Source organism: Tachysurus fulvidraco, chromosome 17 (genome assembly GCF_022655615.1).
Source record: "Tachysurus fulvidraco isolate hzauxx_2018 chromosome 17, HZAU_PFXX_2.0, whole genome shotgun sequence".
Lineage (NCBI taxonomy): Eukaryota > Metazoa > Chordata > Actinopteri > Siluriformes > Bagridae > Tachysurus > Tachysurus fulvidraco.
Genome location: NC_062534.1, coordinates 23,063,647 through 23,083,016, shown reverse-complemented (window position 1 = coordinate 23,083,016; position 19,370 = coordinate 23,063,647). Strand labels below are relative to the sequence as shown.

At 44.4% G+C, this 19,370-nt stretch overlaps 1 protein-coding gene across 2 annotated transcripts in view; it reads right to left on the bottom strand.

The window, feature by feature from the left end:
* Positions 1-16,105, bottom strand: part of kdm7ab (lysine (K)-specific demethylase 7Ab) — a 33,593-nt gene extending 17,488 nt beyond the window's left edge. Inside the window, exons 1-7 of one of the 2 annotated variants that reach the window (XM_027135096.2) lie at positions 15,933-16,105; positions 7,159-7,244; positions 5,872-5,989; positions 4,965-5,125; positions 1,575-1,716; positions 1,304-1,490; positions 986-1,148 (exon numbers count right to left, since the gene is read on the bottom strand). In XM_027135096.2, coding sequence (XP_026990897.2) covers positions 986-1,148; positions 1,304-1,490; positions 1,575-1,716; positions 4,965-5,125; positions 5,872-5,989; positions 7,159-7,244; positions 15,933-16,030 — 955 coding nt within the window. In that variant the 5' untranslated portion in view covers positions 16,031-16,105. Of the gene's footprint in view, positions 1-985; positions 1,149-1,303; positions 1,491-1,574; positions 1,717-4,964; positions 5,126-5,871; positions 5,990-7,158; positions 7,245-10,358; positions 10,383-15,932 lie in introns of those variants that run through there. The other variant, XM_027135104.2, reaches the window with a different exon arrangement.
* Positions 16,106-19,370: the final 3,265 nt, after the last annotated feature.

Here is a 19,370-nt window from a genome sequence, read left to right as displayed (position 1 = left end):
ATTTTGGCTTATCGTGAGTATCCACTACCAAGTGCGTGTTCTGTGTCCCAAGTGTGTAGTAAGTGTGTGTGTTCTGTGTCCCAAGTGTGTAGTAAGTGTGTGTGTTCTGTGTCCCAAGTGTGTAGTGTGTGTGTTCTGTGTAGTAAGTGTGTGTTCTGTGTACCAAGTGTGTAGTAAGTGTGTGTTAAGTGTAGTAAGTGTGTGTTCTGTGTCCCAAGTGTGTAGTAAGTGTGTGTGTTCTGTGTCCCAAGTGTGTAGTGTGTGTGTTCTGTGTCCCAAGTGTGTAGTAAGTGTGTGTGTTCTGTGTCCCAAGTGTGTAGTAAGTGTGTGTGTTCTGTGTCCCAAGTGTGTAGTGTGTGTGTTCTGTGTAGTAAGTGTGTGTTCTGTGTACCAAGTGTGTAGTAAGTGTGTGTTAAGTGTAGTAAGTGTGTGTTCTGTGTACCAAGTGTGTAGTGTGTGTGTTCTGTGTAGTAAGTGTGTGTTCTGTGTACCAAGTGTGTAGTAAGTGTGTGTTCTGTGTACCAAGTGTGTAGTAAGTGTGTGTTCTGTGTAGTAAGTGTGTGTTCTGTGTACCAAGTGTGTAGTAAGTGTGTGTTCTGTGTACCAAGTGTGTAGTAAGTGTGTGTTCTGTGTAGTAAGTGTGTGTTCTGTGTAGTAAGTGTGTGTTCTGTGTAGTAAGTGTGTGTTCTGTGTACCAAGTGTGTAGTAAGTGTGTGTTCTGTGTAGTAAGTGTGTGTTCTGTGTAGTAAGTGTGTGTTCTGTGTACCAAGTGTGTAGTAAGTGTGTGTTCTGTGTAGTAAGTGTGTGTTCTGTGTACCAAGTGTGTAGTAAGTGTGTGTTCTGTGTAGTAAGTGTGTGTTCTGTGTACCAAGTGTGTAGTAAGTGTGTGTTCTGTGTAGTAAGTGTGTGTTCTGTGTCCCAAGTGTGTAGTGTGTGTGTGCCTAAGACAGCTCACACAAGCAGTACAGAGAGACATCCTCTGTACCTGTTGGGATGAACAGGGTGGTCCCCGGCCGGACGACGCACTTGTAGCACTTGTCCACTTTCTCACCGAAGAACACCTCACTCTGGTTGTGTGATGAGCTCCACTCCTCATACAGAGCCAGGTTGTTTGGAGTAGGCTTGATCAGGTAAAATATTTTCTCCCCCTGCATAAACAAAACACACCACCACATGAAAGATGCAAAATAAGCTGCTTATTTTATTCCAAAGGCGTCTAAAAGCCATAAGTCCTGTAAATATCCACCAGAACGTGCTACAGACCCCATCGGAGCATCCGATCGGAAACCGTGACGTGACCTACCCAGAGCACGTGGTACCACACGGACGTGCCCCCGAAGTCTATGTGGAAATCCGTGTAGCTGCCCTTCACCCCCATGAGGCAGTACTTCTGTACGAAGGGTTTGGGGAAGTACGAGTCATCAGGCCAGTAGTTCTCCACCCAGGACATCTTCTGGGCAATGTCAGGGACCACCACTAGCTCGGACATCCTGACAAACGACAGAAGCCTCAGTTAAATCTTTGGCCGTGCCGTAGCCACGTCTAAGGACTCGGTGACGTTCACGGATACGTACCTGGTGTCGGAGAACTCGAGGCTGATGACGTTGAGCACTTTGGGTCGTTGGCGGCCGCAGTAATACTTGACAAACTCTTTCAGCTTCATCTTGCTGTCGGCTTGCCTCGCGACGTCGATCACGTCTATCACTTTGTCACCGCCTGTGGAGAAAAACAAAGTCCTTCTTATCGGCTCGGTTATTGTTTCACCGCCTTTCTTTATCCGGAGCGTAGTGAACGATCGCGGAAGGAGTCGCTGGTGTCGCAGGACAGAGAGACAGAGAGAGTGAAGAGTTTATACTAAAGACACATCACCACATTCAGATTCACATCATTCTCGTCAGTCTGTACTGTGTCAATGTTTCTGTACTGCTAATTCCTTTGTATCTGATACCTGATAATAGATACCAGAGAGATACCAGATTTGCGTACCACAAATAAGAATGCCCCGCACACAGACACACACACACACACACACACACACACGTTTCTACTAATCATACGGCAAAATACACATTTGTATTACCGCTGTAGACAGTCCCGAACAATCAAAACGATCCTCTGTAGGAAAAAAAAAGACCCCGGACGAGCCGACCGACTCGTGTTACAGCGCGATCCTGAATCTTTAACGTTTCCGCGTAATAAAACAGAAGGTTTCGGCTGAAGCAGCGACTACGAGGAAAGAAGCAGCAGCTGGCAGATAACAAATCAACCCCATCAGGGAGACGGTGTGAAAGAAGGGCCCCTGCCGAGCAGCTGGTGGACACACGAGCTTAAAGATCTTAGAGACGGCTGGCAGGGGCGAGACGTCCGTCAGTGCTGCGCTCACCTCGCCTCGCCTCGCCTCTCTTCAGGGGCATGTTTATTACCGCCGACCTCGGATGGAAAGGACGACAAAAAAACGTGTCACTTCTGATGCGTGCAGTGTTAAATGATAAATAATATGGAAGATAATTAGAAAACTTACTAAGATGACTAAAGAAAGGAGAAGTGAGTCAGAAGTAAATGAATAATAATTAATTCATGAGCAATAATTAACATGCAAATAAAAAAGTAATAAGTAAATAGTGAGAAATATTTAAGTAATGAATAAACAAAAATAAAAAATAAAAGGTAAAGAAATCATGTGTAATAAGGTGATAAAGGACAGAAGTACAGAATAAAGTCATTAATAAGTAATGAATAATAAAAGAGAGAGAGAGAGAGAGAGAGAGAGAGAGAGAGAGAGACTTGTTGGAGTGTCTTGGACGATCCACATCATGTTAAAACGTGTGACGGGTAAAACGTGTGACGGGTAAAACGTGTGACGGGTAATGTGTAAAACGTGTAAAACGTGTGACGTGTAAAACGTGTGACGTGTAAAACGTGTGACGTGACGTTCTTTACTAAATTAAACATTGGGATCTTTAATAAATTATATTTAACTTACAAAAAAGAAACTGATTTCTCCCTACAAAAAAAGTCTGAGCAGTTCAGGAGACGTACAGCACAAAGACTAGCAGTTCATTTAACAGCCAATCACACACACACACACACATGCACAAACACACATATGCACACACATGCACAAACAAACACACACACACACACACACACACAAATGCACAAACCACACACAAACATGCACAAACACAAATGCGCGCGCACACACACACAAAACACACACACCATACAAACACACACCACACACACGCACAAACACACACCACACACGCGCACACACATGCACAAACACACACATGCACAAACACAAATATGCACAAACATGCACAAACAAATGCACACACCGCACACACCACACATGCACAAACACGCGCACACACACAACACACACATGCACAAACCACACACACAAACATGCACAAACGCGCGCACACACAAAACACACACACCACACACATGCACAAACCACACACACAAACATGCACAAACACGCGCACACACACAAAACACACACACCACACACATGCACAAACCACACACACAAACATGCACAAACACGCGCGCACACACAAAACACACACCACACAAACACACACCACACACATGCACAAACACACATGCACAAACATGCACAAACACAAATGCACACACACGCACAAACACAAATGTACAGACACAAACAAACACACATGCACACAAAAGAACACGCACAAACACACACAAACAAATGCACACAAAAAACATACAAAAAACACACACAAACACACACACCCCAACATTATACTAATATAGTTCACACACTATTCCTTTCTGCCTAATACAGTGTGACAATTCTGGAAACAGCATTTTGTTGAGCAGGAGACAAAAAAAGAGCTACTCTGGCGGGAATCCTGCTGTGCTAACTGAATTAGCCAGGTAGCTAATGTGCCCTCGCCCTCGATCTCTCGCTGAGCTGGGGGCTTTCAAAGCTGTCCGCAGACATCACGTCAGCGTGGGGGGTTGATGGAGCGTCAGTTACTGATCTCCGTGATGGAGACGTTTCATTGCTGATGTATTCGGATGAACAGTAATATTAGATTTCTATGGAACGTATCGGACGGAATCGTGGAGAGGAATCGGATTGGATATAAATGACTTCTTTAAAAAACAACATTAGCGACAGATGTGAAGAAAAACAAGTGGAGTCGTTATATAAAGACGTGAAGCTGGCGTTTATGGAAGACGTCTTTTTTTGTGGTTTTTCAAGTGGTTCCTACCTGCTAGAACCTTAATGACATGAGGAACTATTTTATCACGCTGATGTTTGTTGGTCCAAATCCCCCGAATGTATGATGTTTCTGCAGCACTACAGCGCTGTCCTGTGGTTTCTAGTGCCCTAGACATACAATTGATTCACTGAGTCGATTCACTGAATCGACTCAGTGAATCAAATGCATGTGTAGTGCCCTGTCAAATGCATGTCTAGTGCCCTTGTCAAATCAAATGCATGTCTAGTGCCCAAATCGACTCAGTGAATCAAATGCATGTCTTGGGCACTAGACATGCATTTGATTCACTGAGTCGATTCGGAGTCAAATCTTTTTGAATCATTTCCTCAAAAGACCTAAGAGTTAAGATCCCCCGGTCAGCCACAGACGAAACCTAAGCTGTCTTGTAAAAGGTGGTGAGTGTGTAAGCAGACACCTGGAGTTTCTCCGAGCGTGGTGAAGAGGTGAGGAGGCGAGGAACCGCCGCGCCGCCTCCATCCGCACGCTTATTTCATTACGGCTCACAGAGAGGCTCGGTGACGACGCGCATATACTGTTACGGCACCGAGCCCCAAAGCTCCATTACACACAATGAATATTTAAACTGCTGGTAATTACATGTCAGGTGGATGAATAACACATCGTTAGATTTAATGTAAGAGAGAAACTGCTGACAGACTGACCGCACAAGTCTCACACACACACACACACTCCTCTTACCAACGTATCGTTCCACATCATTGACAGAGAAGTCTGAAGAGGGAAGCTGGAGCCCGAGCCCATCTTTCTGAGGCACTGCGATGGGGTAACGGAAGCCGTGTCTCTCCAGGTAGCGCTGCGTCACCTGAGTCCCGTGCATCTTCATCAAAACCTCATGAGCGCTGTAGCAGGACACATCAAGCACAATCAGGGCACACACGAACACACACGAACACACACAGATTCAAGTAGAACTCGACACTTATTGGTGTAGACGTCCTTCACGTTATCGACCGCTGAAACAGAAACACGCTTTAAAATACTTCAAAAAGGTAAAAGAAGCTCTCAAAGGTGAGTGGTGGGATCGCCACAAAACCTTCCCGAGATACATCGGACCCGTGTTTCCACCGGCGGAAGAGCTGAACTGATCCTAACTGAGAGAAACTGAGGTTCAATCGGGGAAATCAAATCAAGACCAAGAGGGGGGAAAAATGCGACAGGTGTGAAAAGCCAGGGAAGGGGGCGGGGCTAACAGGGTCTCGAAGAGCATGCGACAGCAATTGTTGCCACGAGAGACGGATCAAAGTCGGTATTGTGCGAATGCCGACAAAAAACGGCTGGAGAATAAACTTAATCTAAACCAGTAAGAAATAGAAAAAGTTTCTTTTATTAAATTGATTTCTTTGTCAGCTGCAAATATTGACACCGACTTCCGTGTTAATTTCACATAAGTTAAGTTCGCTTCTTTAAGTGATCTGCTTCCAAAACGGAATTTTAATACAGATCATTTTTAAAAGGTTGTCTGTAAAACAGCCGATTCTCCTGCAGACAGACGCTTCCTGTATTCACAAGTGGCTCTTGTGACGAAGCTGATGGCTACGGGGTTCGTCTGCGGGGGTGTTCGACCGCTACGGCTTTATTCACTTACCTGGCGAAGGTCCTGGCCTGCAGCTGGCGCACGAACACCAGGGTCCCGGCCTGCACGGGCTTGCTGTCGTCGTCCGGCTCCGTGTAGTCGTGCCTGTGCCAATTCTTTCGCTTCTTCACTGTGAAGTCGGAGGGACGGAAAAATCTTAGGCCACTTTGTGTGATTTATTTGTCAGTATTTTAAAAATTCAGCATAGTCTGTTAACCCTACTGTGGCGGTGTCGTGTTTGTGGTCATTCGCCAATAAAACGGAGAGATAGAGAGATAGATAGAGAGAGAGAGAGAGAGAGAGAGAGATTTCCCAGTGTAGCTTTGACACACCGTCAGATGTTATCAGCTGAATGGGACGGCGAGCGCTGGAGTGTCAGTGAATTATGAGGGCACTTGAGTGGAGCACTTCAAAGGACCATAAAACCCTCAACCTTCTCGACCAACAAGGGTCCGGGTTCAACCCCCATTTGATGATTACGCTGGTTAATTAGCCTAATAATGTCCGTCTCCCAGGGGGACTGGGAAATGACTGGTGCTTAAATCAAAAAGAGGAAATCAAGAGGGAGGAGGGAAGAGAAGAGAAGAAGGAAGAGAGGAGAACTAAGGAGAAGGGGGAAAAGAAAAGAAGAGTGGGGGAGGAAAGAGGAGTAAAGAAAGGTAGAGAAGAGAGGAGTGGAAGAAGAGAGGAGAGGAAGAGGAAAAGGAGACATAGAGGAAGAGGAAAAAAGATGAAGAGGAAGACGAGCGGAGAGGAGAGGAGCGGAAGAGGAAAAGGAGACGGAGAGAAGAGGAGCGGAATACGAGAGGAATGGAGCGAAGAGGAGAGGAAGAGGAGTGGAAGAGAAAGAAGAGGAGAGGAAGAGGAAGAGGAAAAGGAGACGAAGGGGAGACGAAGAGGAAGAGGAGCGTGAGAGGAGAGGAAGAGGAGACAAAGAGGAAGAGGAGACGGAGAGGAAGAGAAGACGGAGAGGAGTGTAAGAGGAGAGGAGCAGAAGAGGAGACGAAGAGGAAGAGGAGCAGAACAGGAGAGGAGACGAAGAGGAGCGTAAGAGGAGAGGAGACGAAGAGGAGTGTAAGAGGAGAGGAGCGTAAGAGGAGAGGAGACGAAGAGGAGCGTAAGAGGAGAGGAGACGAAGAGGAGCGTAAGAGGAGAGGAGACGAAGAGGAGCGTAAGAGGAGAGGAGACGAAGAGGAGAGGAGAGGAAGAGGAGAGGAAGAGAAGAGGAGAGAAAGAGGAGAGGAAGAGGAGAGGAAGAGAAGAGGAGAAGAAGAGGAGAGGAGAGGAGAGGAGTCTTACTCAGGGAGGGTCCGTGTGGAACTTCACAGTTAGGGCAGTGATAAACGTCGATGTCCACTGCATGATGTTCTTCGACTTGAACACAGCTGGAACAGAACACATAACAGTACGGTTAGAGAAGGTGAGTGGAACAGCAGCTCCAGGTGAGATACAGGTCAGGACGTGTCGCTCAGCCACCGCTCAGAAACCTGTAAACACAGAGCTTTTACAGACGACCTTTAGATCCCGACGTGTTCACGGCGAGCTCTGAGGACTGGACCGGAGCGACGCTTAGAGACGGCCTAACGCCGGCCTAACCGAGTCTCACCGTAAACCTTCTCAAGACGTGTTTATGGAAGCGGCGTCGCAGGATCTGTAATAAAGCTTGTTGTGCTGACGAGACGTGAGCGAGTGAAACTCAAACAAAGCCGGTTTCTAACACTCGGGGACATTCGAGGTGAATGACGTTATGGAAATCAAACCAACTTTTCTTTTCTCCTCTTCCTTTCTTACTGTGTGAATTCAGTCAGCGCTCCAGATGTGGGGCTTGTATTTGGGTTGCTCCGGGGGGAGGAAGTGGGGAAGTGCGGGGGGTGAGCGTGCATGTGGTTCGACGGGGCGGCGGGGGTGTCCACATCAAAGCTGTGGTCCGGCCCTCCTGCTAAGCAGCGTGTGTGTGTGTGTGTGTGTGTGTGTGTGTGTGTGTGTGTGTGTGTGTGTGTGTGTGAGAGAGAGATGGGGGATGGTGGTCAGGACAGTGTCTGATGCCTCATGAGAAAAAAGCCCCGACTTGTAAACCCGTAAAATTTCCACAGCTACCTCGAAACACCCCGGAGACGTCTTTATAAACGCGATCCTTGCTGCGTGAAGAAAAATTCCGAAGGCACGGAGATAAAAAAATCTGGCTCTGACGGAGAGATGGGAAGTGACTGGAACCGTCCCACATCCGCATTCCCTTTCGGTCGACTTCCTTCGTCAGGGCGAGCTGTGGATCCTGACTTCCTGCCAAATCCCTCCTGCTGCATGGGCGTCCGACGCTGACAGAAAAGCGCCGCTCTCGCAGTCCTGACGTAACGAGGCGAGCGCTCAGGATGTGACTCAGAGCGACGGTTATGTCACGCTGACCTAATGCGCAGTTTCATGCTGAGGGAAAGAATGGAGAAGGGGAGGAAAAAAAAAAGGACACGGCTGTGAGGAAAGTGCTGCTAAAGACAGGCTGATGGATGTGGGACACGTGGAGCGCGTCGAGGAGACGGGGAAAAAGTGTAAGACGGGAAACTTTCACTGGTCAAACTATACAACTGGGGAGGAAGGAGACTGAAATCTAAAACACACTTGTTCTTTCTCTCATTCCCCCCCCTCTCTCTATCTCTCTCTCACATACACAGAGAGAGAGAGAGAAAGGATGAGAGAGAGAGAGAGAGAGAGAGAGAGAGAGAAAGGATGAGAGAGAGAGAAAGAGAGAAAGGATGAGAGAGAGAGACAGAGAAAGAGGGAGAGTTAGAAAGGATGAGAGAAACAGAAAGAGAGAGAAAGGATGAGTGCGTGTTTCTCTCATCCTTTTTAACTCTCCCTCTTTCTCTGTCTCTCTGCCTCTCATCCTTTCTCTCTCTCTCTCTCTCTCTCTCTCTCTCTCTCTCTCTCTCACAATCTTTCTCCGTCTCTCTCACATCCTTTCTCTGTCTCGCTGTCTCTCTCACACACATCCTTTCTCTGTCTCTCTCTCATCCTGTCTCTCTCTTTCTGCCTCTCTCATCCTTTCTCTGTCTATATCTCACACTCTTTCTTTCTGCCTCTCATCCTTTCTCTGTCTCTCTGTCTCACACACATCCTTTCTGTCTCTCTCTCTCTTTCTGCCCCTCATCCTTTCTCTCACTTTCTGCCTCTCTCATCCTTTCTGTCTCTCTCGCACTCTCTTTCTTTCTGCCTCTCATCCTTTCTCGTTCTCTCTCGCCATTTCTCTCATATCATCTCTGACTCTCTGAGATACTGAAGTCCTGCTTGCATCATCCTTGTTTTGCTGCCTCTAGAAGTTCTCCAGCAGAAAGGCAGGGTGATGCAACAGGCTCTGAAAGCGTGTCGTCTGAGCACAAAGAAACCGGCGGAGACTCTGCAGGAGGCGGCGGCGAATCGTACGCACACTGTGACGGGAAGACAAAAGCTGCGTCTGAAGCTCGTTACTCGATTCTACACCTCAGCTTTGACGCAGACTGACACCCGTAACGACGAGAGTAACGCCGTGGCGCTCGGTTCCGCTCGGGCTCCGAGAGATCCATGATGTCATCTTGTAGGAAAACGTTCCCCAAACGTTCTGTATAAAACCCTTCCCATGATCCTGCTCCAGCCTGCAGCAGGTCGTGTTCCATCTTGCCTGGTGATTGCATGAGGCTGTTATTGCACCGGGATTGCGTGCTGCTTATCATGACGCAAAACGAATGAAACATCGATGCTTTATTGGCTTCGACCCTACGAGCTTTTATACGTTTTACACAACGTGTTTCTTCGATGGTTAATTGAAGAGATATACAAACAAAACAAATAGCAGCAGGCGAATCTCACAGATCTCACTAATCCCTCCGTTCTGTTTCATTCCATCTCGAAGATCACAAGGTCAGTAGGTCAGTGCTGTGAAACTCAATGAGCAACAAGCTCGGACCTCTTGGAATAAGAACAGCTGGAGAAACGTCTACCGAGGCCAAACTCCGTGTCTGGTGATCTTCTGACCCGAGCCGAGCAACTCGTTAGTGGATTTGGTTTGGGGGACTGAAAGGAGGAACGAGTGCAGGCAGAATAATGAAAGGAATGAAGGCCTCGAGGTGCTCCATCAGCAGCCTGGTAGATTTCTGCTAGAGATAAACTGAGTGACCGGGGTGAACACACAAACACACACACACACACACACACACACACACACAACACTACCCCCCCCACACACACACACACAACACTGCACACACCGCACACACACAAAACACTACACACACACACCGCACACATATACACACACATGCACAAACACAAACACACACACACATATATATATATATATATATATATATATATATATACACACACACATATATACACACACACACACACACACCACACACCACACACACACATACAGTATACACACACATACACACCACTACACATATATATATATACATACACACGCACAACACTTACACTACACACACAAACACATCCCAGATCCTTACACTTGTCATCCTCAGTAAAGCAGGAGAACATTTCCACCAATAACGTTCCTACTGATCCATCCAATGGTTCCCCTCGGGTGACTGAAGGAGAAACGTGTCTCCATAGTGATGACAGGTAGAGAGGCAGAATTCTTGGAATATCAGCTATAGATTCTCTCTCTCTCTCTCTCTCTCTCGCTCTCTCTCTCGCTCTCTCTCTCGCTCTCTCTCTCGCTCTCTCTATCTTTGACATGTGACTTGATATTATTGCTTCATAGTGTTGCTTGGTGTTTGGTTCTCGCAGTCCTGTCTGTTACATACAGACTATAGTGTGATTCCTGTTGCTGAAATGACATGCTGTTGACTTTTATGTTTACTTTGGAAAACAAACGACAACAAAAAAAAAACACGCGATTGTTCGAAACGAAGCTCTCGACTCTATACAAAAGTTATAAAGCTCAATAAAACAGACCGTCATAAAATACTCTTTACGCTCTATATTACGTGATACGTCTCGAACGCACCCTTTGTATCAGACACGACCCTTTGTGTGCTTTTTTTTTTAAATGGCAAACTGGACTAGATTTTAAACGCAAATACTTCATCAATTCATAAAAAATGTTTCCCAAGACACTCACTCACTGTCTCTCTCTCTCTGTCTGTCTGTCTCTCTCTCTCTCTCTGTCTGTCTGTGTCTGTCTGTCTATCTTTCTGTTTGTCTGTCTGTTTGTTTGTCTCTCTCGATCTCATTCTGTCAGTGTCTGTCTGTGTGTGTCTGTATCTATCTGTTTGTCTCTCTCGGTCTCTGTCTGTCTGTCTGTTTGTCTCTCTCGGTCTCTGTCTGTCGGTCTGTCTGTCTCTCTCGGTCTCTGTCTGTCTGTCTGTCTGTGTCTAAATCTGTATGAAACCTGTAACAGAGCTGAATTTTGGGTTTCCTTCCCTGTAATAATAATGATGTTATATTTGTTAAACCCTGGACATTTTGGGTCTGGGAGAAACTTACATATCTGAGCACCAAATTGAGTTGATCATGGACTAGAAGTCAGGGAGAAGAGAAAAGGTTTAAAACCTGCGCTGGAGGATTTAAACAATTGTGTGGTGATGTTTTTGTTAATGGCGAGTTGAGCACCGGTGCTTGCCGCCGAGGTCGTGGCTCGGTGTCTGAGGAACGAGACCGTCTTGGTCTTCTGCATCTGAGGGAAGAGCGAACACAATGACGAGATGATAAAACGGAGAGAAATCCCTCCACAGATACATGAGATGTCATCGCCGGTCATCACTGCTGACGGAGCATAAACCCGGTGGTGGTGGTGACCAAGGTCAGCTCCTTCACTCCAGTCTCTCTTTCACACACTCACACACACACACACACCTTATTAAATGGAGGTGTAAGGTTTCTTCCGTCGCCTCGAGAGTTTGTGAAACCCGAGCAGAACCTGACAATGTCCTCGTGAGTGCATCCATCACTGTCCTGCCTAGAGCAGTGCCACAGATCCCCACTTGATGTATGGCTGCTCCTACAGGCTAAATCCGGCTTTGTTCAAGGAAGCCTGGGAGGAACATGTCTGGGGGGGGGGGGGGAGCGCTCTTTCGTCACATAGTCAAGAAAAGCAGGAAGTGGAGCATAATGAAAGATGGCAGGAGAGATAAAGCGAGGTTTTCCGCTCATCCTGACTGAAACTATTTACGCTTCTTGAGGTAACGAGTGGAGGAAGTGCAGGTCATTAGTTGCGCTAGCCAGAGACGTCCGACGGCGGCCTTCCTCTGCGACGTGTGTGTGGGGGAAACATTGACCCACACTGAAGGTTCGACAGTGTGAGGACTAAAGGGAGTCAGGAAGATCAGCTTTTCCACCATTTCTGGGATACTGGAGCGTGCAGTAATATTACCAGTTGTTAGTAGCACTAGCGTCTCAAAAATTGTGTGTATGAGTGTGTGTGTTCGTGTTGTCCCTGCTTTGTTCCTTACTCGTGTTCCACACAAATTCCTCATACAGTCAAATTAGACACCGCATGGCATGATGCTCAGTGATGCAGTACACTTCTCCTCGTCCGGCTGTGTTTCCAGACCGAGCTCAAGTGCGCTGCATTTAGTCAGGATTGTTCATCAGAGAGAGTGAGCCGAGTACCGTAATGAGAACGGTTATTAAAATCATTTACATGTAAAAGCTTCGACAAGACTGAGAGCAGATCAGTTCAGTTCGGCGAGCACTGAGACTCGCTGAGACAAAGCGCAATTCACAGCATCCCGCTTTCATTTCGAATGACCTTACGTTCTCTAACCATCTGACGAACCCTTACGTGAGCTCCTGCTTACACCAGCACTTTCTGATGTCTACCGCTTTTGAAATACGAGTTAAACTTGTGGTGTAAGTCAACACTCGGGTCTCAAAAGGATTCAGAAGCATGCTGTTGGAAGGGATGAAAAAAAATATATACAAAATAAAACTTTTAATTTATTAATTGAAGTCTCCGAAACAAGAATGGAGAAACATCATTTATCGCATCATGACTTCCATCAGTCAATGAATACGTGTTTTTTTTAGTGATGTATCCCTGTTCTCTGAACTACATGAAGAGAACTGTATTGTTGTTATTCGTACACACGAGTGTACAGTATACGGCAGCTTATTGCCCTTTTTTTAATTAAAATAGGCCGCATTTAAAAACGTGCTCATAAAAGCTGGTCCGTGAATAAAGGAATTGTGTGTGGTAACCGCGGTTCTGAGGCGATGCATCGCGCTAAAAGCTTCTGAATAGATTGCATTATTATTCTCTTCCTGTGTGTGAGGTGATCCATATTTATGACTGATAAGCTAAACGTTGTGAGTCTGCGTTTTCATCACCCAGGGACAGTGATAGATGAAGCTTTGATGTTGCCTCGGGCTGATGAAGCCTCCATCAATCTTCTTCTCCTCCACCACACACACACAGACAGAGAAAACACTAATACATGAAATGATTGTGCTCATATTTTCATCTTACACTCCTAACCAGGATACCGTTCGGGTGAATACACGAGGCTAAGAGACACGTCGGCGGACTAAACCGCGTATAAAATGGTCGTCTAGCTCGTGCGCTCACGCAGACAGATGAAGTCTGCACCGCTGTACTGTAAAACAGACATTAGGCCGAGTCCCTTGTCACTGTCAGACATGAATAGCGAAAAGGCTGGTAATCCTCTCAGCTCGTCTCCCCGGAGGCTGCTCTGCCTCTGCCTCGTGAGTCAGTGAATGCAGTCAGATAACAGACTGGCCTCAGCTTCTGGCTAGACAACCTAATCCTTCTGGTCGAGACACGAAACCGCTGTCTTAAAGCAGCGCTCTGGCAGATATCTCCCTAATCTCTATCCGCTTTCCTGAAACGACAAAGGAGAGGAGAGGAAGGACACAGAGCTCACGTTCGGTGTGGATAAGAACTACCGGGCCGAGACGATCCGAGGGCCGAAGTGATCTGTTTCAAACCCTTGTGTTTTATGCAGCCGTAAACTGCTGTACTGAGGAGTGATCTGCAAAATGAGCCAAAAGGCAGAGCTGTAGTAATGCAGCAGGTTCTCGATGTTGCACCGAGGAAACGTTTAAAATGAGTCGTTTATACAATTATCTTATTATATAAACGTAGCCGATTAGCCGCTGTTTCCTGTCCTGGTTTTCTAAGGTCACTCAAACACAACTTTGCATGCATTCGACTGGAGGACGCGACTTGCATTCCTCTAGGTCAATTTAACGTTCCTGCATACGACATCAGTCGTAAACAAAGCAGCAGTCAGCTTGCTTGGGGTTTTTTCTTTTCCCTGTTTTGCAAAACAAGCAACTTGAGCTGGAAAACCACCTCACGTCAACTTAGAAGGCGAAAGGAAAAGAAACGTAGACTTGGACGAGTCTTAAACCGAGAACGGTCTAAAGTGTGTCTAACTTTGTGGAGAGCAAGTCGCTAAAGGTGAAGGTATGATTCCTGTGGGCACTTAATAAAAGGTTTGTTTACTTTTCTGTATTTCTGACCAATAAATAAACGTCTGAGGTAAAGTCTGACTGAGTTTTAGAAGCAAGTTTTAAGTCTGTATATATTTTTATGTACCATAAATCACACACACGGTGTTCGGCCTGGTCGAATCGAACCCTGAATCTGTCTCCCGTTTGTGCATTTCAGAACTTTAACGCAATTCGGCTACAGAGACGAAGTGATTCGGTCCTGAATCGACCCAGATTTTGACAAATAAAGAAAAACAAACAAGAAAAACTAGAACCGAGTAACATTCAGTGCGGCTCCATGCACCATGCCATGGTGTTTATTTATTTATGGTTTTTATTGTTTATTCCCAACCACAAATCTGTACAGAAGACACTTAATGTGCAACGTGTTAATAATTTAAACTTAGTCACATTGCTGACCAACGAGTGATGAATAAAATACAGGTTTTCCAGATTTCTCCTGTTTAATACTCCAAATACAAGGTGCGTGGCCCTTTAAGGGGCGTGGCTTGATCCCGACCTCTAAGCGGCTCCTACCACGTGCCCATATTTGCAAAAAAAAAGGAGTATTTAAATCCCCTCACACACAAACACTCACCCCCCAATACCCCCTCCCCTCTCCAAACCCAGCTGCCAATCAAAAGGACTAAACACTCAGCAATAGGGAAGAGAGAGAGAGAGACAGAGAGAGAAAGAGGAGAAAGATAGAGAGAGAGAAACAGAGAGAGACAGAGAAGAGAGAGAGACAGAGAAAGATATATATAGAGAGAGAGAAACAGAGAGAGAGAGAGATACAGACAGAGTGATATATATAAAGAGAGAGAGAGAGAGAGAGAGAGAGAGAGAGAGAGAGAGAGAGAGAGAGAGAGAGAGAGAAACACGACACACATGCTGAGCTGCTTCAGTAAACCTGCCCTTTGTTTACTGTCTCCTCTCCTCCGGGTCTCCAACAACGACACCATGTGTGGAACTTTTGGCACCGCGCAATAAAGAGCTCAGAAAAGCGTCAACATCACACGGGAACAAACAAGCAGGACGACGTGCCAAACGCATCCAAAGTCAAAACGAGTTTCATCAATAAAGTCAAATAAATTTTTAAGTTGCATCGATTCGGGATGTAAAATAAAAGCGAATGTGATGATTGTGTGTAACCGGTGTCTCGTGTTCACACAACAAGCAGCAACACAAACAGGTTTAATAAGAAACGCATCCTAGTGATGACTATAAACAACTCGGACACGTTTAATCCGCTTCTGGTCACAAAGCTAACGTGCTAGATGCTGGATTAGCCGCTTAGCTACAGGAGCTCTGTACAGAACCCAGTGCACTGTTACTTAAAGGGGAGGAACAGGAAAAAGTCAACAATATCCACATAAACAACGGCGAAAACGACGTGACGTGACGTACGAGTCGTGCACGAGGATAACGGTGCTTGTTGTTAACGGTTAATAAGAGTCTAACAACAATAACAACACACGTGAAGGCAGCGCTCGAGCTCAGTCTCTCTCTCTCTCTCTCTCTCTCTCTCACACACACACACACACACACACACACACACACTCACACTCACACACACTTCTGACACCAGGAAACCGGACACATAGTAAAACGTCTGGATCTTTTACCTGCCGTGAAACCAGTCGTTACAAATGTCGCACTCGATCATAAACCGGCTCACGTCGTACGGCTGCCGGCAGACACAATACAGCGGAGCCGCCGCCATCTTCCTCCCACCGACCGACCGACTGACTGACGGTCCCCAAACAACGCCGAGGCTCGAGGAGAAGTGGGCGGAGTTTCGCCTTAATTATGCGGAAGTGGTCTTTTAAAAATAAATAAATAAACCACGCGACACGAAATGAACGTGGCTTCTATGTAGCTCTGACGTAATAAGAAAGAAACGTCCAAATAACTCAAATAATACCCTTTATTATTATTATTATTATTATTATTATTATTATTATTATTATTGTTGTTGTTGTTGTTGTTGTTGTTGTTGTTATTATGGTTGTTATTATTATTATTAAAATATAATTGTTATTATTGTTATTATTATTATTATGGTTGTTGTTGATGTTATTGTTAATATTATTATTGTTGTTATTATTATTATTATTATTATTATTATTATTATTATTATTATTAGTGTTGTTATCGTTATTATTATTACTATTATTATTATGATTATTATCACTATTATTATTATTGTTATTATTATTATCATCATTGTAATAATAATAATAATACTATTACTATTATTATATTATTAGTATTATTATTATTATGATGATTATTATTATTATTTTTTATCATTATTATTATTATTTGATTATTTATTTATTTAAAAATGAATTAATGTAGAAGACAAGAGAAGAACCTATTACTAAGCACAATAATTCCACAGGGTAAATATACTACATGGCTGAAAATGATGTGGACTGATGACTATCATAGCCAAATGTACATCTTAACCAAAGTTGTATAGGATCTTTGTATGATGTAGCATTACAATTTAAAAGTGTAAATCTGTTCTAGCATGACAAGGTGCCTATGCACAAAGCCAGATCCATTAAAAAATTTCAATGTGTCTGAAATTTTAAGTCCATAGTATAAGTAAATGAATTGGGACACGGCTGTGGTTTGCCAATGCTGGGGTCGGAAGAACATCCCTGATTATGACTCAACCCAAGTGATTACCTTTGGGGTGAACTGGAACTCTGAACTGAAACGCAGACCTCCTCAACATCCCAACATCACTACCTGACCTTAGTAGAACTCTTGAAGCTGAATGTACACAAATCCCCACAGCCACACTCCAACATCTAGTGTAAAGCCTTCCCAGGACAGCTAATCCATCTACCAGGATATTTTTGAGAGATGTGAGGAAACCGGAGAAGCCAGAGAAATTCCACATGGAGAACATTCCACAGAATTCCACACAAACAGCAGACCGAGATCAGGATTGAACTGGGTGGCAATGTTAGGGTCACGATATTAACCATCCTGTGGAATAAAGAAAATTAATCAAGACCCTTAGCCTAATCAGATTTGAAAATGTAACTGTGCAGTGGAAAATTACATTTTCCTTTGTTTCATATACTTTAATTATTAATATTTTATTACTCGACTCTCATTGGTCAGAATGTGTGCATTACTGCTCTATAACAGCACGACTGGATTATGTTATACACACACACACACACACACACACACACACACACACACACACACACACACACACACACACACACACACACACAGATTTAGTTCATTCACACTGACATCTAATCTCTCCGAATAAAGAATGACAGAATACTGTATAATGTAAGTTAATAATTATATTTAATGTTAAAGATTGACTCCTGATCTCAATGAGCTGATGAAGTATTTTTGATTGTAAATAAAAGCAGGTCATTTGGGTAGCATTGCAGCCTCCAGGGTCTGTTCCTATCTGTGTCTGCATGTGGTGCTCCTCCAGGTTCTCTAGGTTACTAACACTTTCCCTGTGGGTGGATTGGAGACCAAGCATAGATTATGAAACGGACCTGGATTACGAGGAACAAGACCACGAGGCACCCAGGGGGTCAAGATCATCATCATCATCATCATCATCATCATTATTATTATTATTATTATTATTATTATTATTATTATTATTGTTATTATTATTATTATTATTATTATTATTATTATTATTATTATTAATTTTATTTTTTAAACGTCTGACAAACCATCAGTAAACCTTCTAAGCGAGTGTTTCTCACTATTGGACTTTCTGTATTTTGTTGAATAAACCTCATTTCATACAGAATCATCAGTATATAATATTATACTAATGTGTTCATTCTAGTATTATTGCTCTGTGTTTGTGTATTGTATTTTGTGTAAAGTCTTTTGTCCTGCACTGTCTTTTGTCCTGTACTGTCTTTCTGTCTTTCTCTCTTTTGTCCTGCACTGTCTTTTTGTCTTCTGTCCTGCACTGTCTTTCTGTCTTTTTGTCATTTGTCCTGCACTGTCTTTTTGTCTTTTGTCCTGCACTGTCTTTCTGTCTTTTTGTCTTCCGTCCTGCACTGTCTTTCTCTCTTTTGTCCTGCACTGTCTTTCTGTCTTTTGTCCTGCACTGTCTTTTGTCCTGCACTGTCTTTTTGTCTTCTGTCCTGCACTGTCTTTTTGTCATTTGTCCTGCACAGTCTTGTTTGTCTTGTCCTGCACAGTTTGCACCAGGTCACACAGATGCACTTTATGTATCTAGGACTAACTTACTAAGTCCTTATAGCCCTGTCTTTGTGTTATGTAGCTCCCTGATCCTGGAGAAACGTTGTCTCAGTTCACTATGTACTGTAACAGCTATATATGGTTGACTTGACTTAAGAGTATACATTTGAATCCTGTGCGTTATTTAATTGAATTATCTAAGAATTGTGCCGTGTAACATTGAGCCCTGGTTGCTTTGTGAAGTCTGAAGGCTTTAGTGGTCCATTATCTAGGGGTCCATTGTCTCGTAGTCTGTCATCTAAACTTTAGATGTGAATAAGTGTGTAAACATGTGTAAAACCTATGACTGAAAATAAATGTATCTTTCTTGCATTTTATTAATAACCTGGATTTTTTTTATTTTTAAACCTGTGTTGCTCTTCTGGGTTTTTCAGGGTCTTCCATCATTTGTATGATTTATTCACAATCTGGCAACTTTCAGCCCTTTAAATTTGGAGGACAGCGCCACCAGGTGTAAAGACTGAGCACCTGCAGGAAGTGCAGTGAAAAGACAAAAACAGTAGAGACGTTCTCCACGCCAGAGGACTGGGGTTTCGGGGCGTCGCCTTGTTTTTTACTGAGCCAATCAGAATAGTGTTTTCGCACTTGTATAAACAACTCGATTACACGCTGCACGTTGTTGTTATAAACACTGCACTACAAGTCATGGACGCGTCACTTCACTTCTCTCAGGTAGGTGAGCTGGGATTTAATCCTTAAACACACACACATACACACACACACAGATACACACGCACACATACACACACACACACACACATACACACGCACACACACGCACACACACA